Source organism: Sardina pilchardus, chromosome 4, assembly GCF_963854185.1.
Source record: "Sardina pilchardus chromosome 4, fSarPil1.1, whole genome shotgun sequence".
Lineage (NCBI taxonomy): Eukaryota > Metazoa > Chordata > Actinopteri > Clupeiformes > Clupeidae > Sardina > Sardina pilchardus.
Genome location: NC_084997.1, coordinates 8,601,003 through 8,624,734, shown reverse-complemented (window position 1 = coordinate 8,624,734; position 23,732 = coordinate 8,601,003). Strand labels below are relative to the sequence as shown.

Genomic DNA, 23,732 nt, shown 5'->3' with positions numbered 1-23,732 from the left:
CCAGAGAAATCCTTTGCAAACATCTAAATGACCACCCCAAATAACCACCGTGTGCGAATGTGGCCCCTCTGATTATTCTAATTATGATCTGACTAATTAAATTACTGTGACGCGTCAACCAATAGAAAAAGTCGCTTCATTAACGATGCAGGCTGAGGAATGAATACCAAACCCTTCCTGATTGCAGAATAGTGTCAAATGGCTAATTTACTGTCTTGCACAAAGTAGCTCAAACCGCGGGAAGGCGTTTTCTCTGGAGTTAAGTGGAGGGGCGTTAAGCTTGTGCTTTCAAGTTGCTTGCATTAATTGCTGTTTGTCATTGAACTATGCAGCTTGAGCATTGCATCTCCCCGGCTATAGCGCTCTCCAAGAGATTTATGAGTGTGGGCAGTGGCTATTCCAACTCCGAGGGATCAGAGCTCGCCTTACAGGACCATCCTATTATATCTGAAAGTGACAACCTGGAGAGAAGTTCACCTCTGAAAAAAAACTCGAGGGGGATGACGAATCAGTCAGAGGCAGACAATTTCCCGGACTCTAAGGACGCATCAGGGGACGTCCAGAGAGGCAAAGTGTCTCCTGATCTCCACGGAGTCTCTGATATTCGTCATAATTTCGATGGATCTGCTGGGGAAAGGTACCTCCTTACTCAATCCAGCCATAGCCAACCGGTCTCAGCAACTCCTAGTGCCATGTTCCCATATCCGAGTCAACATGGTCCAGCGCACCCGGCTTTCTCCATCGGAGGTCCCAGTCGTTATATGGCCCATCACCCGGTCATAACTAATGGAGCGTACAACAGCCTTTTGAGCAACACTTCACCGCAAGCGTATCCGACCGCTGGTTATCCATATACGCAGCAGTATGGCCACGCGTACCAAGGAGCGGCTTTTTACCAGTTTTCTTCTGCGCAAGCTGGACTGGTCCCCGGTAAAGCCCAGGTTTACCTTTGCAATAGGGCCTTATGGCTAAAGTTTCATAGGCATCAGACGGAGATGATCATTACCAAACAGGGGCGGTAAGTATTTTTGACCACAAACCTTGTATTTTATCCAGGAATGTGTTCAAACGGCACAACTAAATCATGCTCAAGTTCAGTGCAATATTAATGCATATACCTTGTGAAAACAAATTGCGCAAAATTAAACGCCATTCGGTTACACGGCATGCGTATTAGTGACATAGCCTACTCTTGATTATTATTATTATTATTCCTAAATATATTTGAACAAGTAAAATAATTTAAATATATGAAATGTGGTTTTGATTTTTCTTTTTAAGATGTGGGATCAGTGGCTTCTCTGAATTATCATTAATTTGTTTTTGTCATCCACAGGCGAATGTTTCCCTTTTTAAGTTTCAACATTTCTGGTCTGGACCCAACAGCTCATTATAACATTTTTGTGGATGTAATTCTGGCTGATCCAAACCACTGGCGATTCCAAGGCGGAAAATGGGTTCCATGTGGCAAAGCGGACACTAATGTAACGGGTGCGTCTCCAAATGATCCATATTGGCGAGTGAGGGCCGCTATAGATATGGCTGTTAACTCAACGGAAATAAATACTTAATTATATTTTAAAAATAAACCGTTATTCAGTGAGTAGTGTCATATACGATAAGGCAGTCCATGTATTATACTACAGCGTTTATGTTTACATTTTCCAGGAAACCGAGTGTACATGCACCCGGATTCACCAAACACCGGCGCGCACTGGATGCGCCAAGAGATCTCTTTTGGAAAATTAAAATTAACAAACAACAAGGGCGCATCTAACAACACCGGCCAGGTAAGCGTGACACATTTTATAATATACCTACATTTAAGGCTTTAGCAATCTAGCATGCTTTATGAAGTTATTTGTGGTGCATCCTGGTGCAAGTTCTGAGTGGGCCTGGCATGAAAATTTAGCATATATACTTCATTTCAAAACTAAAATTACGACCTTTATTGTGTCGAATGTTGATGTAAATGCTGTTTCCTATTCGTAGTTTGATTTATCATCTCATGCCTATTAAACTGTTTTCCGTTTCAACAAGTCAAGTCAAGTCAATTATTATATCAACTAGCCAATAAAACTCAACAAGTGTTGCGACCTAAACGAATCGGCCTTGCGTTTTGCCCCACAGATGGTGGTTCTGCAGTCCCTTCATAAATACCAGCCCAGGTTACATGTGGTTCAGGTGAATGAGGACGGCACGGAGGACACCAGCCAGCCAGGACGCGTCCAGACCTTCACATTTCCAGAGACCCAGTTCATAGCAGTCACTGCCTACCAAAACACTGACGTAAGACACCGTTTTGATGCTTCCGTTGGGCGTCCTAGAAATTTGACTGCGCCTAGAATGACTTAAATTTGATGTCTAAATTCCATAAATTCAAATCAAGATGTTTTTATTTTACAGATAACCCAACTGAAAATCGACCACAATCCATTTGCAAAGGGCTTCCGGGATAACTATGACACGTACGATATCCCATTGTATGCTCTTAATAAGATATTCAATATTATTTTTATGTATATGTCTTGCATTTCTCTGCACATAATCGCCACATTTAGATTTCTAGTGATACTATGATAACAAATGTTTTATTATGTACCATGAGATATTCAATATCATTCGATTGAAAAAAATATGTATTGCGCTTCATTAAACCTATGTCTTTCTAAATATTGAATATGAAAGTTATAGTCCTACTCTTTGGAATACTGTATGCGGGCTTGGAGCAGTCAGATGTCATCACATTGCGCACACTCATTCCTTTCGAAAGAAGCATTCGCGTTGAATATGATGTGATAGTCAGTTCTCTATTAAATGCAGCAAATTAGCTGAATCAGAACTGAGCTCTTCATTGTAGCCTACCGCACACCACATAGGAGTATTCTCAGGTTGTTGTGCGCTCTCTAGCAGGGAAACCAACAAAAACTGGCCATCATAATGTTGCAGAGTTTTAGTGGCATGTTTTCAATAAGAAAACATCGAAGAGGTTGAATAAAAAGGGAACTGACATATGTATTTCATACCAACATTTCACTTTAACTGAAAAAATGATGTATTTATTTTTACATGCGACATAATTAGCCTACAGCCATATTATTGTACTGACATTTTTCGAAGTTGTTGCAACAAGCGTTTGACATGCCTTTGTTGTTTTGCCCTCTCCTCTCTTTCTTCAGAGTTTACACAGGTTGTGACATTGACCGGTTAACGCCCTCGCCGGGTGACTCTCCCCGCTCCCACATCGGGCCTGGGGCGAGATATGCCATGGCTGCAGGCTCTTTCCTTCAGGACCAATTTGTCAGCTCTTATGCCAAGTCCCGCTTTCCCCCTGGCGTCGGGACCGGGCCTGGCACGGATCGGAGCGTCTCACTTACTAACAGCTTGCTCTCCCCTCCGCAAACCGAGGAGACCACGGTGGCCTCCCCGCAGCGCTGGTTTGTCACCCCCGCCAACAACCGACTGGACTTCGCCGCGTCGGCGTACGATGCTGCTGCGGCGGCTGACTTCGCCGGTAACGCGGCAACCCTCCTGTCCTATGCAGCTGCCGGAGTGAAGGCGCTTCCACTGCCCACCGCAGGCTGCTCTAATCGAGCCCTTGGTTATTACGCTGACCCGCCGGGGTGGGGCACACGCACACCACCCCAATATTGCAGTAAATCAGGTACTGTACTGTCGTGCTGGCCATCCAACTCAGTGGGCACCAGAACGACGACCTCCAATTACCTGGTGGGCTTGGAGGAAGGGGACACTCTAGTCCCTGAAAGATCACCTCTCTGCGGGGCATCGGAGGAAGCCAAACCAAAGGACTTGTCTGAGTCCAGCTGGATTGAGACTCCGTCTTCAATTAAATCCATTGATTCAAGCGATTCTGGGATTTTTGAGCAGGCCAAACGGAGGAGGATTTCGCCATCTGCCACACCGGTTTCGGAGACTTCGTCTCCATTAAAAGCAGACATGCTAAGGGAATGCGATAAAAATGCATCCAAGGACATTGGTTACTACAGTTTTTACTCACAAACTTAAAGATTAGATTTTAATTATATAATAAAAAACACCAGACATACATATTTTCCATCCGTACGTCTATTTATCGACGTGTTTATTAAAATAGGCTATTTGTGTAGTCCACCTGAGTCCAAAATTCTATTTTACATTGCTAACAGGCCTAGCCAATAAACATTAGCCTACATCATTACAAACAAGCCAAGAGAAAAACTTGAGTGGACTAGGCTATAGTTTAATTTTAGTGGGCCTATTTATACCACTGGGCGATTTTTAATTCGGCTATTTATTTCGGCGCCTTATCTTTTAATTGTAAGTATGAAAATAATGTAAAATAATATAGACTAGCTTTCGGTGACATTCCATCTGTTGATGTACAGCATGTAAACGACTATTGAGGTTCAAGAATTACAGTTTTGTATGCAATATGCAGTATTGCAGTAGATGGGACATGCTCCAAAACAATTGAAAGAAACCAATTCCTCGCTATTCTGAACTGTGTGTTGGGCACATCTTCAATTTTGAAGCCCAATCGACCACGTCCAGTTAGACCTGTTACACCTGTACACGGTACACGATTACGCGCTTTCCCAAAGCATGACAGCGCGGTGTTGGTTATTGGAATGGCACTGATTTGGTGCCATTGTTACTTTATTGTTGTGTAGCTTGATATTGCTGGTGCGTATTAGAATCGGGAGGTCTATATTTCTCTTAAGACTAGTGTGTAGACTCTTTGTTATCTTCAACTGTATACATGTTCATTCAAAATCTTGTCCAATTTTTATACAACAGGTAAATTACATCATGCGTACACTGGTAGAATTTTACTTTTTTACATTTTCAGTGGCAGCTATGTGTAGCCAATGTTGGAGATTTTGTCTAAGAGAGCGCGTTTTATTTCATGATTAGACCTATAAGAAAGCAGACATATTTATGTATATTTTTCTGTGTCAGTTAAAAAAAAATATTGATGAACCAGGTGTTATCTGTGGTAAAGCTTATGTATCTGTGACGTGTTTTAATGCAATAAATATAAGCCTAAATCTGAAAGCTATTAATATACTGTTACGTTGAAATATGACTTTTAGGCTCCCATAATCGAATCTGTTTTACAAATTATACTGTACTGGAAGAAGTGAATGTAAATCTGAAAATTGTCAAGCTCAGCTATGCGCTTGTGTGTCCAAAGGAAGTCCGGCGTGCGGGGTCATTATCATATCATGTAACCTAGGCTTTGCCACAACCATGTCTCTCTCTCTCTCACACACACACACACACACACACACACACACACACACACCACACACACACACACACACACACACACAGGTAATTCTCAAGATGCGTAATCTTGTTCGTAATCTAAATTCGAGACATGATTCAAACTTTAAAAAATCTAAATCTAAAAAAAATGCAAATAGGACCCAGCTTGTGATGTGATTTACGTCAGTAGGCTTATGATTTAACGCCATTTGATAATCAAATATCATAGTTGGTATGAAATATCCCTCTTTGTGCGTCAAGGTGCATACAGCCATCTTGCGGCGTTAACTGCAACATATTGACTGTATTAGTGACACATACAAGGCAATATACTACCAACTCAACTGAATATGGCAAGAAAATACTGTGCCAATCGTATATTAGCATAATTTTCGGACTTAACTATTTTGTTGCAATTGGGTGTTGTCGAGATTTTAGAGTGCTAGGCAATGTTGCAACACTAGAGGGCCCTCTAGATCGTTCGATGGAGTAAGCAGTAAAGAGTTGCAGCAGCAAGTCACACAAATGACAGAAAACACAGAAACTTTACAACACACTTGGAAAAATAAATACAAAACGGTAACTTACAAATTTGAGGTACAAAACAACTGACCAGAAGTAGCAGCACTCACTATACAGTATTACACTACAATCAATAAAATGAGTAGAATGAAAACAGAATATATTGCTATTGATGTGCCCATGAAATGAAAATCATGCCTAGTGCATTGCCCGTCAGAGGAGAAAACCTCTCTCCTGGCACATGGGAGTGCCACTGATGGCTACTGCAGTGGACAGGAATGACCTGTGATTGTCCTTATTGCAGTGGAGTTGAAGGAAGCCCTGAATGAAGACACTATGTTATCTAATCTGGATGTTGTGTAGGGGCTGTGTGGTTCTATCCATTATGGAGCAGCGTGTGCAACCTTCCATCCTCTTCCAGGGGCTCCAGAGCAGAGCAGTCCCCAGCACAGACAGCCTTATTGGAACAGTTGGTTCAGTTCCTAAGAGCCTTCAGCTCTGATGCTGCTGCCTCAACAGATGGCTGCAAAGAAAACTGCACTTGCTGCACCAGTCTGGTGGGCAACATCTTTCTGCACGCTAAAGCTTTTACAGCCTCCTCGAGAATCTACTTTGTTCCTTCCTGTAGACAGCCTCAGGGTTGCATTTCCAGTCCAGTTAGTTGTCCAGGTGAATCTGTAGTTCGTCACCTCTTTTCTCATCATGGAAATGATGTTCATCTTGGTGCTGTTTCTCCAAAGGTTCACAACCATTTACTCTGTTTTTGGCCACACTTAAAAGGAAGTGGGTGTTCCCACATACTGTCACAAAGTAGTCCATCCTGTCCATCACTTCTCCACCACTGCCACACCTCAAAGCTGGAAAGTCATTTGAAAATTCCTACCAGATGACAGAACTGCGAGTTGTATTGGACATCTGAGATATACAGGGTAAAGAAGAAAGGTGCAAAGGGGTGCTTTGCTAACCAACTGCTCAGAAACGGACTCCCCTCAGATCCATTTGTAGTCATAATCCAGGAGGTTGTAGAGGTGTTTGCCCTCATCATTTGGAGTTTCTCTCTCAGCAGCGTAAAATGGATCATGTTAAGGACACAGACGAAATAAAACTTAAAGAGACCCTATGCAACTTTTTCATAGTCATAAAATCGCTCAGAAATCGTTGTTTTGCTTGACTGACCAGTTTCATCGAAAACAGTAATATTTCCTCCCGCCCCAGTGTCCCTATCCGCTATTGCAACCTTGCAGTTTCTGCAGGAGACGATCGCTCTTGTTTACATCTGGAAGTCTGAGACGCGTAAGGAACAAGAAGAACCAAGCTTGTCATTTATATATTTATATATAGCCTATATATGTATAAATATACACGTTAAAGCTGTCGGGGAAGCTCTGCAGAGAAATATGCATAAAACGAGCGGAAACGTATAAACGAAACCAAAACCAGAGATGAAATCACCAATCCTGCATAGTACCTCTTTAACTTTAAGACTTAACTACTTTAGGAAGATATGCAGTCAAGTTGATGTGACTGTTGATTATGCATGTTGATATGACTGTAGATCATATGTGCACTGCCATCTTCTATTCAGTCTGTACAATTGGGATTATAGTCCGATAAAGAAAAAAGTCAAGTCTCACAACACTTCACAAAAGGTTACAAAAGTTCACACATTTAGTCAGCCATGTGGTAAGACAAGGGAAGGTTTTACATGTAGTAAATTAAGAAAAAAAAATAAGAGATCACTTCGCATGTCTCTGATGTAATTTCCAGATTTCCCCCCCCAGAGCTGTTAAATTCATGTGCAAATCAAGGCAGGTGACCCAATACTTTTGGCAATGTAGTGTATACAGAAGAGCGAAAAGAGTAACAGGAAGTAAGTTGGAGAGAGAGATGAGATGGGGTGGGATCAGGAAATTACCCAGACTATGGGTATCATAGGAAGTTGCACCACAGCACTCCTGATGGGAAGTTTTTGGTCTAATCAACCCGCACACACAGACCCCACCTCTTACTGTAAATGGATGATGATGTAACATCATTGAGGTCTGCACCCAAGAATCATTTCGATATTCGAAAAAATAAATCTGCCTTTAATAACTGGTTGCCATGGACAAAACACCCAATATGGATCTGGGATTTTCACCCATTTTATCCTACAATCTATCAAAGTGCATAGGGTTATCTGGACATACCTTCGGATAGGTTATTTACATGATGGCGACAAATCTGCTGATGCAAATGAAAATGCTTTCATGTTCATTGTGAAGTATAAGCTGTGGGACTGAATTGTGTCCTTCAAATCCTCTGATCAGCTCTATTGCTAGTTGCACCCTTTTAAACAGGGACATAATGGCACCTGAGAGTGACCTGATAAATGGTGCTGGCTTTGATAGAGTTTAAAGTGTGCCTCTTGTAATGCACTGCATTTGTGAAGCAACCTTCTTAGATAGATAGATAGATAGATAGATAGATAGATAGAGAGATCCTCTATTGATCCCCAATTCAAGACTTCAATTCATACTTATGACCTAAGATATCAAATAAGTAGGAAAACCTAAATCATATGTATTAACTTGGCTCTGAACATAAAATACTTAAGGGCTAGAATCGACAAGCCTTTACCCAAACATATCTGCTGTTTTACTGGGCCTATAGGGAAAAAGGGGAGACAGGAGTTCATATTTCCCTAGTGGGCTACATTCAACTTTTTTTCAGACGCAAACCCCTGCTATCTCCCAAGACAGACAGCGAGAAAATGAGGTGAGAAGAGAAGTAGATGAGTAGATGAGTTTGTGTGAAAGTCAATTGTCTACACTCATGAAGATTGGATGCATGGATATTTAAGCATCTCGTCATATCGCTTCTTGTTTTCACCCTATCGCCAGCAGCATCACACAGATGAGCGCATGTTCGGTTTTGCATAACTACAATATCGGGACATCTATGACTATGATACGGGAGAGGGGCTCATCCAATTTTTCAAATCAATGTGAGGAGGAGTTTCTCGTAGACTAAGCGACTAGGGATGCTGCGTCATAATCTGAATGCTTATTACTACATGCGCGTTTGAACAAGGGGGTGAAAACCTACGAACAGTAATAATACCGGGTAAGGCTTCGGACTCTGTGACCATACAACATGTGACCATACAGTACAGCTCCACCAACGGACTTGACCGAGCAGCTGAACGCGTACTAACCGGACTTATTGTTCTACAGGTAAAAGAAGATGGACATCAGAGACCAAGGCGCTCAAATGGAGCCGCTTCTTCCCACGGTAAGATACCTTTGGACCATGTTATGCCATCGTCTAAGTGAGTATCGTCCAGCTTCTTACAGTAGCTCATCACTCTACACGCTCGTCCTGAGAAACGCATCAAGAATATGTGGCACGTTTATGCTTGTAAATACAGCACATCTGTGATCGCTTGAATTGTAACGTTACACAAATGTCTGAACTTAAGCGGCGATATGAGATATCGTAACCTAGCTGTCGTCGGACAGGAGATGCTAGAATGTGTGAGCTACTCATGTGGATGTTTTTTTTTTTTTTGCGCAGGACAGTAACATGGTAGCCCAATTATGTAGCAATAGCGATATCTGATGCGGGTATCAGGACAGTGAATTATTTCAGTTGAGTAGCCCGTATCACGACAAAGGTGATGTGAGGATGTTAAACGAACATAATGGCATTTGTACAGGTCGTCGTCTTACTATGGGCAGAAAAACCGAAAATTTGCTCAAATCTATGCACAATAGCCTAGGCTACACTCACCAGAATAGGCAAAGCATCTTTTTAACGTTTAACACAACGTGTAGGCCTAAACTTGGACAAATGAGTGTATGATCACAATCTGTGATTCTGAATACTTTGACATGTGGTCTGCCTCTGCTCCATTCGACCTGCACCAGATTAGGATGGTTTACCAGTGCCATCAGCTATCAGGGAACTGTCCCGTGTTCTCCATTAATATCAATCATTATAGTGGGCCTACATCATGTATTAGCGCAACCTGTATGAATGACCCATCTTAGGACCACAGATTATCCATAAACCTTGTTCAATATATTATCTGTAAGGTAATCTATTGAATGAGTAAAGCAATCACCATGATGGGTTGCAGGCTGGCAGGTTCAAGGACTCAGGAGCCTGCAGGGTTCATTCTTAAGTCTTGTTGTTTTTCCTCACAAAAGTACAAGCTTGCCAATGATTTCTGAAGTGCTGCCAGATAGTCATCATTCTGTTTAAATACCAAAACACGTAAACCTGATTAGTGTGTCTTAATACTGTATAAAATCATGTAAGTACTGTTAGAAGGGTCACGACCCATTAGGACTGTTGTCCTACTCGATGGGGCCCTACGTGCCAAAATAAACACAGACCAATAATGCCAGTTGGGTTTCATTTCAAAGAATCGAGAACCCGAAAAGAAGTTTGGAAATGCTTGTGTATGCACATGGTCAAACAATGAGTAGTTGTTGTGCTGAACTGCAATTCCTCAGCGTATTCAGACTTTGGACATGAACCTCCCACTATGATTTGGTCTGAGCTTTTTAAATCTTCCCTCTGGTGTAGCCCATATGAAACACATTGCCCTAGTAAGCTCATGAGGAGCTTTAGATTTGATAGTAAGCAATCGCCGGCCTTTGGATAATAAACTTAAAGTTGTCCTGGCAAGGCTGGGAGTTGGCAGAGGTGAAAGCCGGGCCAGGCTGCTAAGAACTCAGATGCTCTTTTTCAAACTTTGGATGTTGTGTGTGCACCGGGGCAAAGGCTGCTCAAGCGAGCCGTCAGCAAAACGCAACACGCACTTTTCGAATTCACTCATATCATCTTTAGCACATCAGGCATAGCTTGTGGAGAAACAGGCACGGAATGTGTTACTTTCATATTTATTTAAAACAGCATGTGCAGTTCAAAAAAAAAAAACATGTTTTACAGTTAAGCATCACCCAGCACCCAGCTCTAATCACTTCCTAAGAGATTTGTTTTCATTATCCGTTTGCTGTTGACAGAAAAGCAGCTTTTGTACAACCCCTAAAAATATCATCCTGTGCATTGATGCTGTGGTGACGGATGGGGAAGATTGCTCTCTGCCTTGTTCTTTTACTCTAATGCAACCTCATATGCTATAACCCCCTCTTCCCACCACACACACACACACACACACACACATTCTTTTTTCCACCAATTTGAAAAGTAAGTGCTCTGGATTGTGATGTAATATAACGGCTTTGTCTATGTCTACTCTACTTTCGCTCGGCCCACCCCATCCCACCCTACCCCACCCCCGTTGACTGGTGTGTGAGTGTGCTTGTTATGCAGGGATGATCAGAGATAATGGTCTCATTTGGATGCAGTGATGGCTTTCTCAGTCTGTACAACTGTGAAGATACATTTAGTAGTTTATGAATTATTAACATGATGGTGTTTGAATGGAGTATTCAGGCCCTCAAACATGCTTCCACAGTTCAGTGCATCTACAAGCAGAGAGTGGATACCCTTCTACACAGTAAATTAGTGATGTCCCATCTGTTGTCTAACAGTTTCATTTGTCAGTAGTAGTTTTTTAACCTTTTTGTTGAATTGTAGTAAATCCTCATCACAGGTAGAGACGTTGGGCCCATTGACGCTTTCGCCCACATTTTCATTATCTCTAGTAATACTTTTCAATTACTGAATTACTGTTATCTCGGTAATCTGTCCATTTTATACTATGAGTCCAATGTAATCACTGTAATTTACAATGATGTCATATATCATATCTTATAGTCATACAGCCCCTTCCCTGCTATATTGGCCTCTTCCAAAAGTTGCAGGACAATATATCTGGTAGTATATGGTTCTGACAGCACACATGTGCAGTATATTGTTGAAGTGGTTTGTGGAACACCAATCCCTCAAACTAGTGAAAATGAGATGCAAATAGAAATACAGGCATTGATTGCTTTGCCAGATAGATTGGCAGGCACCAGGCTAATTATTAGCTATCCCAGAATCAGGTTTTTGAGCCTTCTAGCTATAGCTAGTCATGAGAGGACAGCACTCAATTGGTAAAGGAGAGCTGTATGAATCATCCAGGAGTGAGTTGATCGTTTTTTTTGCTATTATATTATCACAGCTTATAATTGGCCAAACAGTCGCAGAGGATCCATTTTGGCATTTCAGTGCCATAGCTGAACAAAAATGGCTTTAAGTATAAGTAATTGTACGGTATAGGCTACTTATTTAGAATGTAAAGAGAGATTACCGAGCTACTATTGCTGATTTAGTGACGTTTCAAAATATTCCTCCATAGTCTTTGAATAGGTCCAATTTGTGATAATTTTGTGATTATTACTATTTTTGCCCCCAGACCCCCACCCCTCTGTGCCCACTTGCAATTATGTCTTGCACAATGTCCCTGACCACATGCGTAGAGGTCTGTCTTTATTGCGATAGCCTTTTTCGATATTACTTTTCAGCTGTTGATCTCAGCTTAACCCTCGAGAGCATACCTGTTTCGCTCTATAGTCATGTTAAATGTGATTAATACATTATGGTGCAGAGAATCATTCTGTTAATGTACCTACCTCTCGCTGGTTTTAAACCCTCCGGCTGCCAAAGCCTCTTTGAGTTTCAGCAGAGAGTTGACAGCAGGCCTTCTCACAGCACAGATGTAGTCACTGTTGATGGTGAAACAGCAAAGGGCAGATGATGTACTGTAAATACTACAGTTGGGACACTTAGTATGCATGTTTACACTCAGTGTAATTCACAATCACAATAAGGCAAAGTAATGGCAATACGTGATGCATATTGCTCAACATATTGATTCCTTTGCAGGTAATTGAACCTGGAAGCAGAGGCGTGGTAAGTTGGTCAACGTCTCCATTCGCAATTGCTGCATGCACATTTGTCTTTGTCTACTGCATGGTGGCTTTATTGACCAGGAATGCAACCCCCCCTCTCAATGTAGGACTACTGTATTAGTACTGTTTACATGTCAGTTTAGCAAGTCTGAGGGTTCATCACTGAAATACGTAAAAGAAACGCTGTGTTTCAAAGCTTGTATTCACTGAGTGCATGACCTTCAAGGATGAATTCACCACGTCTATACAGCCAGACAGACATTCAAAGCCTGTGTCACTGAAGTGCTTTATTTCTCAGGTCTGTGGTGAAAGCATTTTCCTATGCTGTGCACTTTAATTCCTCATGAGTCCAACATGATGTTTACATAATGTTCATACTGACGCGTTTTAGTTGTTGTTGGACTGATAAGAGTTGATGAACAACCTATCTAGCCACTTTGTCCTTTTATGTTTAGGCTTTAGTTTCACCTGTTTCAGTCCACACCAGTCCTTCTGAATATGATTCTCAGTATTCATTTCATTGCACTAGGGTTGAAGAACATATAAGGTTTTGGAAGATGGGCTACGTCGCTTCCAACAAAATACCACTCAGTGATCTTCAGTGTTCATAAAAGTATGCTTCAGTGGGCAAATTGGATCTGAACCAGGTCAAGGGCTGAGTTAGAGCTAGTCTTTTATCTCGGCACTTTGAGGGAAATAGCTTGTCCAATGTGAAACCTCCTCTGGGACATCCGCTAAGTTCGAGGAAAGTCAAAAGGGGATTTATCAACGCTCAATTGGACATGGCTCCAGAGACTGAAGATTGCACTGGCAGCTTACATTTATCACCACTGGCCTTAGGCCAGGTCAATGATTGGGTTCTTGCAGATGGTTTTGGTGCTGCTTGTGGCACACTGGGCACAACTCCAGGCCATGGGCGTTGTTGAATCATGGGATATGAAGTCAGGGTTTGGTGGTTCATTAGAGAGTGCTTGCCAGTGGTAAGGAAAATAAAAGGGACAGCTGGCTGAATGCTTTCATACAGCTTTATCACTGCTGCCCATGTGGTGGTGTTTTTTGTAAGAGATCAGGGGTCATTTATTTTTAATTCTGTACCCAGGACATGACACTGTCCACAGTTAAGCTCAGAGGGGAAATGAAGATTTACAAGGACAAAAGTTTTTTTTTTCTTTTAAAGCGAAACCTCAGCTGCAGTTTGGTGCAAATGCGACCCTCTTCACGCAGTGAGGTCAGAATTACTACAACAATTACTACAACTACCAAAAATCAAGCTGTGAATCCAAAACACTTCGGCAACATTAAGATTCCTGCACTGTATGATTCTGGTATGTGTTTTTGTTATGGTCTTGTCATTGGGACACAGGATTTGCTCACACACAGATAACATTGGTGGCCCCACTAGTGTTGCGGGTAGTGGATTTGGCCTATTATGTAACAACAATGTGTCACTTTGATTAGTTGATGTTAAGAGACGTGCGATTGAGATTGTCAGACCCCTCATGATTGAAGATCTCTAATTTAGGCTGGCTCTCTGAACTGAGATGACGCTGTAAAGCTCTGTATATTGGTCCTCGTGAACTAGACAAGGACACATGGCCCAAATAACTCATGGACTCATTAAGCTCATGGACAAATTGTATTCTCCTTGAATAACTGTGTTATAGATTTCCTTGTTTTAAGACATGCGGTGAAAAATTGAAAACTTAAGGTTACTCTGTTTAGTATAACTAATATTCTTCACAATTTTTGACTGCTCCTTTAGGTCATTTTAATTTTGGTTCATCTGTAGCCTACTTAATTTGTGTCATCAGTATTTCCCTCAGTAAGCGAAATTAGGAATCAGTGTCTAATGTGCTTTAAACAGTGCATCCACATTCTCTCAGAGCACTTTACAGATATTTTAGTCATCATAAATTTGTGCTTGTACAGCAAGCATTGTTTCTTCACTGGGAGAGAACTGGATTGGATCATAGGCAGAGTGAGTTTGAGCAAGCAGTGCAGTACTTCAGTCCAGCTCACAGCCTCACACCTGAAACAACCGGAATCATTTGCTCCCCGCAACGCTTGACTGGAGACAAAGTGAAGACGATGCACCTGCAAGGTTGTCAGGTTGAGGTGTCGAGTACCGGAATCCATCCCATCACCCGGCGTTCCCTGGAGAATGAGTGCAGGATCTCCTCTGGGATTGGGAGCTGCTACAGGGCTTTAATGGGAACGCCACATGGAGCAGGGAGAGGAGGGGCGAGCATCACTAGCTTAGCTGCATCATCTCTCCCTCCCTCCCTCTCCCTCTTAGCTTAGAGGCTGGACACGTTTGATGTCACATCTCTAATCTCACACCGGATTGGTCAGACAGACGGATGCATGCTTGTCGAAAATAGTGGGTTTGTGTGGAGCAACAGAGGCAGTGTGTGCTTGGACAAGGGTCTTTTTTTCCTTTTGCTCCCCTGTCTTCCTGGGCATGGTGTGTGGATAGCCATCTTCATCTGCATCGTCTGGTCAGCTCAGCACTGCTCAGCTTCCCTCGTCTATGGGGCTCAGTGTCCTTGACAGCTCTGGATTCAAAACAAGGCAAACCTGAGAAGAGGTCATGCATTCGGGGAGCCAGGAACTGTACAGCCAGTTTAACTCTCAGGTAGGGGTCACACTTGTAGTTATAATAGTCACTGGTCTCAGCCGAAAGTTTTCAAGCTCTTTGAGTTGACCATCACAGTAACTAGATATCGGGGAGATTGCTTTGGTTGTGTCAGCTTGTATCATGTACACAGCATTGTTCTCCCAATACAGTTGATATCTGATGCTGATATAGCAAGGGCACGGAACTGTGGTTTTATCACCCTGCGGTGCAGCATCATTGACTCAGAGTTCTGCATGTGTTGCAGTATTGCATGAGCAAGGGCACAGGTAATGAATTCCTCTTTAAAGCAAGGAATTGCAGAGACATTGCAGAGAAGAGCAAATGTGTTCTTATAACAGGCTGTGCTAGAACACAGTATAGAGGTTATTGCCTCTCAAACAAGCTGAGAGGAAATCAGCATCACTCTGACACCAGGCTGTCAGAGAGCTTGCCCTGCTGACCATTTGCAGGGGGACTGGAGATTCTGAAGCAGAGGCTGCATTTCAATGTTCTTGTGGAATAAGTTATGATGGGAGGCAAGTAGAACTGATGACACAGCAGCTTTCCCTAACCAGCATTCCTACTCAGGATGGGGCATCTCATACTTATAGAGAAAATCAATACACATGATCTTCTCTAGATCAATGCCTGTGTTGTCCAGGGAGAGTCTGTGTTTTGCTGTGGTAAGGCACTCTAAAGAGCTGGGTCTGGGCAGGTGTCTACTGCTGATAGCAAAGAGGTGATGACCACAGCCATCTGCAGAGTCAAAGTGACACAGCGATGATGGCTGCCCCACCCAATTAAATCAGTCCAATAGCCCGGCAGTAATCCCCCATCCGCCCAGCATCACCCCTCTCTGCTCTAAGACGATTTTGACTGAGTGAATGCATAACGTTTCAGCAGCGCTTTCGTTAGCCAGCAGAGGCCAAATGTATTAAACAACAGCCACTGTGATGGGACACTATGGGGCTTTACACAAGGCATGCTCGACCCATCCTTTCCATAGGGGATATCTCCACATTGTCAAGCCTCATTGATGCCATTTTATGCCACTCTGGTGTTATTTTTGGAATGCCACTGAAATTAGTAGTTCTGCACCTCATCAAAAACTCGAGGTGAAGTCTGAAATGGGTCACAAGCTATTTCTTCCTTAGAACAGAAAAAAAAACATTACACATTTCCAGGATCTTGAATTAGCACAAACTAATTCTATTAGCTTTTATTATTGTAGCAGCTAGCAGATACCCATGCTAATATGGTATTCAGACTGCACTGGGCATACAGCAGTGGGAGTGTTGATAAAGACATTTCCAATTCATAATGGTTACTATGAACAATAAATAGGGCACAGATACATCAGGATCATATGGATTTATCTAGCACTGACCAAGATCCTAGCTACAAACTAGCCTACACAGTGAACATGTGACCTCACTCAAGGTGATCTACATAGAATATGAACAGATGCCCAACAGCTTGCCATCCTGTCAAGGTCAATGACATTACACACATGTGAGTTTGCTTAGTCTATGTCTAGCCTCCAGCTAGAATTACTCACAGTAGCCTACACTGGCCAATTCAAGTGGTTTCTATCAAATCCTTACTTCACCGCTAGAGATATAGACCATTTCCACTGCACAGATATCGGCTGCTAAAAGAGGTAGGCCTACAACGTAGAAATAAGATGTTGTCTGTGTGCGCCTGCTCCATAATTAAATAGAACAGAACCGAAACTCCTACCTAGATTTACTGTAAGCTGTGATCAATTTAATGGTCTGCTTACCTTTTCTATGGAGCTGGTTGAGGCAGTTAAGATGGAATAGACTCTACAGAAAGATTGCAAGAATATCAACAAGCTGACTTATCAGTCTGAGCAAAACAATGTGCTAGGTTAAGTTAGCATAGTAGATAGCAATTCAACCACATCAAGTATAGGCTACATTAATTTATTTATTATCTGGCAACACATAGGCTACTGTAGGTTACTACGCCTATGCTAATGCTTAGCCTAGTAGGCTACATATGTAACCTAGACATTGTTTTGTACTAGGCTACTTACCTAAGTTTCATTCACGGGTCAGTGATAAAAATGTTTCCAGAGAGGGTAAACAACAGACTCTAGCCAACTTTGGCTACCCATTTTACTGTAGGCTATCCAAAATTCACCTTGGACACAGGCAGCCAGGCCTAGTCTCGCGCACCAACTAAAAGACACAGAGGAAACAAAACAATGGCAAAATGTTGGTTCCGTCAGGTTTTTTTTCCTTAATCTCTTGGAAGGTTCTCATTAAGCTAAAATCACTGTGAAATAGTGAGACCGTAAAAAGCCTAGAAATAAAGCAACTTAACATTCTACAATAATCAAATGAGACAACTGTACAATGGTATCCGCCGTTCATTCCGACATACCAGCACTCCGACATTGACGTCCAATTGTCGTAGTGGAGGCATGTCTCCTTATGGGAAAAAGTCCCACCACTCCGACATATTTTTTTTTCATGGTCGCAGTGGCGGTATTTAACTTTTTTTTTCAAACAACGTGCCATTCCGACATGAGGTAATTAATAGGCTATTAATGTTACAGTTATTATTTTCCTGTCACTTCGTCTGTTTTATGACCTAGAAGGTTGTATTTTGGCATCTGTGGATAGCTCTAGCTCTCCTCTTTTATCTGACATGCAAGCCATATATTTTTTACCATGGTTTCACGAGTAGCCTAAATCAAACGAAAGTAGCGGTAGCCGAAGCTATATGACATTCTTATTTGTTTGTCACTTCGTCTGTTTTTATAACACAAAAGGATCGATGTGTTTGGTATCAATGGAAAGCTCTGTTTCTCCTCTTTCATTTGATATGCGTGTCTGTTGCCTGCGATGCCTGGTCCCGGAGTAATCCAAGCGAGAGCAGTGGCTGCGTGGAGCAATATAGACTGTAAATATGATAGGCCTATACTTTGATTTAAATTCATGATTTTATTTTATTTTCATACTTGATCGTACAGACACTGTCTAGTCTCGTTAAAGCCCCGGTTCTGCTCTTTCATGCAATATAGGTCTCATCTCGCTATGACTAATAATCGCGGAGCAATGTACAGAGAAAAATGGGTGTGTTTTTTGACGCACTTTGCGTCCGTCGGGCTCATAGGGTCCGTTAAATTGTCTTGGAAAAAAATAGGATTTGTAAATTGTCGGAATTGGGGTACTAAAATGTGTCGGATTGGCAGCATGTCTAAATAGCAGCATGTCGAAATAGAGGCATGTCTAAATGGAAGCATGTCGTAGTGGTGGCATGTCTGAGTGGCAGCATGTAACCCTGTACAATGATGGGACCACACTATTTGCATAGGCTGTCACATCAGTAAATGCTCATGAACTGATCATTGTTTATGTCTGAAGACACCAGATGTATAAAATGGTCAGAGTTGCTCTAATGTGTGCTATCATTAGACTGAATTCTTTACATAAATATAGCCTACTGAATAGCATCAGGCAGGCAGGGCATTAGTTGTCCAGAGTGCATCATTGTTAATCCTCTAAAAATAGTGGTGTCCTAACATAAGCTCACATATATGAAGAAGCACTAAAGCATAAATGCCCAAGTTACCATAGGGAAAAAATCCCATTGTTAGTTCCGATCTTGGCATAGAGACAACTCTATATTTATCAAGCACTCTCAAAAGCAGAGTGGCTTAGAATTGAGGGTTGACATTTGAGGACGTCACTCTTTGGTTATCTTTATCAGATTATTTAGGCATGCTGGTAGAGTGATGTATTGTAATGTAACAGCATACTTGTAAAAGTAGGTTTTTTTGCACAAGCTATTTGGAGACAAAAAGTAGACCAGTGTGTTGATTTTCCGTGGCAGAAGCAGAATGTGTGTGGGCCCCAGCATGGCCATTTGTTGACCACAAGTCGTTTCCGCATTACCGGGAGCTCGTGCCTGAGCGAGGCTTTAGTGAGTGAAAGTTTTTAGTGACTAAATGGATTTAACTGTCAGTTGGAGGCCATTTCTGCCATCCGCATTAAAGTAAAGCAGATTTTTAATGATTTAAAAATACCGTTTATGGAGGGGAGGGGGAAATTATCCTAAATTCTAATCTTTTGGAAATTCTGAAAGCATTTTGAATGTGTCATGACTCATGAATAAAGAGCTTGAAGTTTTTGAAGGAGAAGCACTCTGAGCAATCTGCTAGTAGAGGTTTTCCTGAAAATCTGCTGATTGTACCGAAACATCAGCAGTGTAAATCCCGCAATGGTCATGGCATTACAGCTCAATACACACACGACTTAAAAAGGAATTATCTCCTAAATATAAACACGCACTGCTTTGGTGTGTTTGCCCATAATTACAGTGTTTGGCCATTACAATGTCAGAGCAATGATGCTTTGAAACTATTGACAGTCAAAGGCTGTACAAATAATGCAGTTGTAGCAGTTCAGTGAATCCAGTAACCAGTCTAGTATTAGGGATATGTGTCATATTTAAGGTAAGGATATACTTTAAGTATTGGGAATATGACACTGATTGTATAGCAATGGTACATTGGGATTGTGGTATGTTAGCAGCAAAAATCCATTGATGGCCACAACACACGCATAGTATCCATCCAGTCACTGTAAACACAGCGACACATTCATCCGCCCTTTCACAGACACATTATCACACACACACACACACACACACACACACTTAGACATGACCTCCCCCTCCCCATCACACACACACACACACACACACACACACACATACATACATGCATGCATGAAGCCTCTGTCTCTCCCTCTAACATGTTCCTTGCACAACACATTATCTATTTACAAGCTCTCATACAGTATGTGCAACGCACACACACACAGTCACACACACACACACACACACGCACATACATGTATGCATACATACATGCTCTCAGCCTTGTGCATACACCCACTCATGCTCCCCACACACTCGCTGTGGCCTCTCCACTCCGTCCCCTCAGCCGTAGCGTAGTGCCTTTGGCAGCAGTGCCGGGCCCTTGTGGTGAGCGTCCTCCACAGCACTCTCAGGACTCCTGCAGACACAGGCAGAGAGGAGGGGAGGGGGGGAGGGAGAGTGGGCAGAATCTGTGTCACGATTTATGCCTCTGGCACCACTCTAGCTCACAAAAGACAGAGCCAAGTGCGCTTCGTCAGACCCTCTCCTGTGCCTGTGTGTGTGGTTTTATATGTTAAGAGATATTGCATGTTGGGCAGCACTAAAGGCAGCTCTCTCTCAGGAAGCACCCGTCGCGTTTTCAACCCGTTAAGAACGGGTTTGCTCACAATGTGCTCCTGCGTGCTGAACATGACACAGTCCCAGTCTATTCTAGCTGGTTTACGTTGAGATTGTTGATTGGAGCACATGAATGGTGCCACCAAGCCAGCTGTTTCTCAGCCACAACTGGTGTTCACTTCAAATGAATACATACTCAGGCTATGGATGGTCTTACTGATTCTTGTGACACGGTCTTTTCTGACACGTTACTTGTAAGCTTAACTTCACACCAATCATGAGGGTCACGCCAGTCTAGGCTGTCCACCATGTAGTCCTTTCCACTGAGTATAATGGCTCTCCATTTTTAGACATCTAATGCGGATTGTCTCTGCACGATGCAATGGCCTGCGATGGCAGACACGGCCTTGTCTGACTGTCACGCCGAACATGGATAAAGCTCGACTCTAAAGTGTGCGTGATGTGTCTCCCCCCCGAGTTGTTTGTCTTGCGCCTGCCTCGAGAGCATGCATTGTTTGTTTTTTTTTCCAGGATTACTTGAAGGGTTGTATGTAAAAAAAAAAAGGAAAAAGTGGTGCACAAAAAGAGGGATTGTTTAAGTCGCACCGCTATATGTCAGGAAGGGTAGGCATCTTAAGTGGATTACGTTTCATGCAGATTAAATGTCATTCATTTTTCACAACACGTCTGAAAGAGGCTCGTTGTTCTTGTGTCTGCGAGAGAGAGAGAGCGTGCGGCACAGCGCGGCCGCGCGCACACACGCATCAATTCGTGCGGCATACGGCGATTTTCCCTCGTCGCTGCTTTCTGCTGCGTGATGAAATACGGTTATGCTCTCGCTGGCCTCCCAGAGTGCATTAGCATGCTCAGCGAATGTCGCTAATGCAAATAGGGGCTGGTGTTTGGGTTGGTCGGGTTGTGTGGGGTGTCTGGTGAGGGCTGGTAAACAAGGGCTTGAAGTGAGCCGAGCTCACGCTGCCGCAGAGAGGGGAGAAGGCACACTGGGGGGACTCAGCAGAGATTTAGCAGGGGCTCACACTCGGAGCTCAGAGAGGATCACCACGGAAATCTTGACAAGCACATTTCACACATAGGCAAATATGCAGATACACACGCTCTCTCTCTCTCTCTCTCTCTCTCTCTCTCTCTCACTCACTCACACACACACACACACACACACACACACACACACACACACACGCAAACACACACACATACACACACACACACACACACACACACACACACACACACACACACACACACACATTGTGTACAGATACTGGTTTACACATGTATGGGTACACTCATCCTTCTCTCCCTGTCTTTCTCCTCTGGCTCCTTATATTCTCTCTCCCTCTTTCGCTCTCCCTCTCCCTCTCTCTGTGTGTCTGGCCTGTGTTCTTAGGGTGCCCTTGAGAAAGTCATTTCTTTCCTCCTCCTTCCTACTCCTCCTCCTTCCCATACGTCAGTAAGGAGGGCCTGGCGCACATACATACGCACACACACGCACACACACACACACACACGCACGCATGCTCATCCTAGCTGCTGCGTCCTGTGTAGCCCCTCACACCTCTCTGGAGCTGTGCTCACATGACTTCCTCTGCGCCAGAGCTCCGTCATTAGCATCCTCCTGCCCGGGGTTGAGCACACACGGCCTCAGATGCGGCTGTAGGCATCTCTCGTGGTCTGGGACCGGGACTTACAGTAATACTGCCCCGAATATGCAGCTTATGGAGAGAGGCTCTCTTGCACTCAAAAAATACTGCAAAAAATATGATTGCATTCAAGAACATTCTTCACTAGCACTGTTAGTAGGGGGGGCATACTGTATCTGGTTATGTTTAACATTAACTATCTACCGCAGGACATAGCTGTACATCCAAATCTGACAGGATTTAAGGATTAACTTTTAATTAGCCATTTCCCATTTTCAGTAATCCTGATGTATGGCATGATTCATGATGTTCTTTAGTCTCAGCACACTGTGTTCTCTGCATGGGCCTTAACTGCCTGCTCCTGTGGTGGTGGCGGAGAACACCATAGCCATCCCACATTAAGGCTGTAATTATACCCTGTAAAGAAGTTGCCTATTGCACAGTTTAGAGTAAATTATGCAGTACAGTTCATCCCACCAGCACCGTTTATTCGAGCTCTGTATTTATCATACACTGGGTGTTTATTTACTATGACTAGATAAAGCCAACATCAGTCATCTCTCTGTTTATGTAATAATCCTGTATTATACGAATGTATGATTTTCAAACAAAAGTCTGGGTAGATTTTTTTTCTCAGACAATACATTTGTGGGTTAATTCCAAACACAGTCAGACATTAACATCAGCGTCCTGGACATTAGATGCAGCTTTAGAGCCTATATTATGAACTCGTCTGGACTACTAACATCTGCCCTGCTTTCTCTCTCTCTCTCTCCCTCTCTCTTTCTCTCTCTCTCTCTCTCTCTCTCTCTCTCTCGTGCTTTATCTCTGTCTCTCTTTAAATCTCTGTCTCTCTCTAACACTTTCACTCTTTCAGCAGTTTGCTGCTCTCACATGGAAGGGCATGTGTGGTTTTAACAGCAATGCTGGCGCTCTAATCTTCCACAATGTCATCTAAAGCACCACCCCAGAGAGTTGTTCTTTACTGTGTGCTATCTGTCATAATGAAAGATTTTAATTAAATGCACCAATCAATGGGGTGCTCATATTTCTGAATTTGGATTAGTGTTGCTCTGCATGTAGTTGGACATTCAGGGGACAGTCCCCGTTTTTGGTTGCCTGTCCTCGGGAAGACGCAAGGACATCCCATTTTAATTGTTCTGGCGGTTTTCTCTGCTGTTTGATGAAGCAGTACCAATTAGTGCACAGCAGTCGCAGATTTAAAGCATCACATTGTCAGCGTAGCGTCGGCCTGTCTGACGTACCAGATATAAAGCTAGCAACTGAATCTGTCATAACATTTCAGCCCACAAGTTATCATAATAACATCATCTCACGTCAGCTAAAAATGTACGTCTCCCCTCAGCTATTGTTGTTATGTTGGGTTAAGGGTAAGACATCAGTTTGAATCAGCCTTTGGATATGTTTATGTGTGCTTTTCATGAAGGCCTTAGTTACACAGAAGCAGAGCCCTAATGGAGAGCATCTCCTTCAGTTTCATAGTGCCCTTACCGTTAGCATTGCATGCGTTTGCGTCTGTCACATGACCTGACCTCCTGTGTGAGG

General features: G+C 42.9%; 2 protein-coding genes and 1 long non-coding RNA gene across 3 annotated transcripts in view; 2 read left to right on the top strand and 1 right to left on the bottom strand.

The window, feature by feature from the left end:
• Nucleotides 1-326: 326 nt before the first annotated feature.
• On the top strand, nucleotides 327-4,026 carry tbr1b (T-box brain transcription factor 1b). Its single transcript, XM_062534000.1, has 6 exons — nucleotides 327-1,018; nucleotides 1,337-1,491; nucleotides 1,669-1,790; nucleotides 2,131-2,289; nucleotides 2,407-2,468; nucleotides 3,180-4,026. The coding sequence occupies exons 1-6, from the start codon at nucleotides 327-329 to the stop codon at nucleotides 4,024-4,026; spliced, it is 2,037 nt and encodes a 678-aa protein (XP_062389984.1).
• Nucleotides 4,027-8,758: 4,732 nt separating this feature from the next.
• The window catches only part of slc4a10b (solute carrier family 4 member 10b), a 43,963-nt gene continuing 28,989 nt past the window's right edge, over nucleotides 8,759-23,732 (top strand). Inside the window, exons 1-3 of the mRNA XM_062534001.1 lie at nucleotides 8,759-8,895; nucleotides 9,006-9,063; nucleotides 12,613-12,639. Coding sequence (XP_062389985.1) covers nucleotides 9,016-9,063; nucleotides 12,613-12,639 — 75 coding nt within the window. The 5' untranslated portion in view covers nucleotides 8,759-8,895; nucleotides 9,006-9,015. The remainder of the gene's footprint in view (nucleotides 8,896-9,005; nucleotides 9,064-12,612; nucleotides 12,640-23,732) is intronic.
• On the bottom strand, nucleotides 15,134-17,445 carry LOC134078234 (uncharacterized). The gene is made up of 3 exons (XR_009938830.1): nucleotides 17,315-17,445; nucleotides 17,039-17,081; nucleotides 15,134-15,193 (listed from the first exon to the last, which is right to left on the bottom strand). It is a non-coding gene; the product is annotated as an uncharacterized LOC134078234 (long non-coding RNA).

What these genes read in the sequence shown, in the direction of transcription:
- tbr1b (XM_062534000.1), top strand. Translation starts at nt 327, where the DNA reads ATGCAGCTTGAGCATTGCATCTCCCCGGCTATAGCGCTCTCCAAGAGA. An exon ending in CATCTAACAACACCGGCCAG is followed by an intron (nt 1,791 to 2,130) that starts GTAAGCGTGACA and finishes TTTGCCCCACAG; the next exon opens with ATGGTGGTTCTGCAGTCCCT. An exon ending in TTCCGGGATAACTATGACAC is followed by an intron (nt 2,469 to 3,179) that starts GTACGATATCCC and finishes CTCTTTCTTCAG; the next exon opens with AGTTTACACAGGTTGTGACA.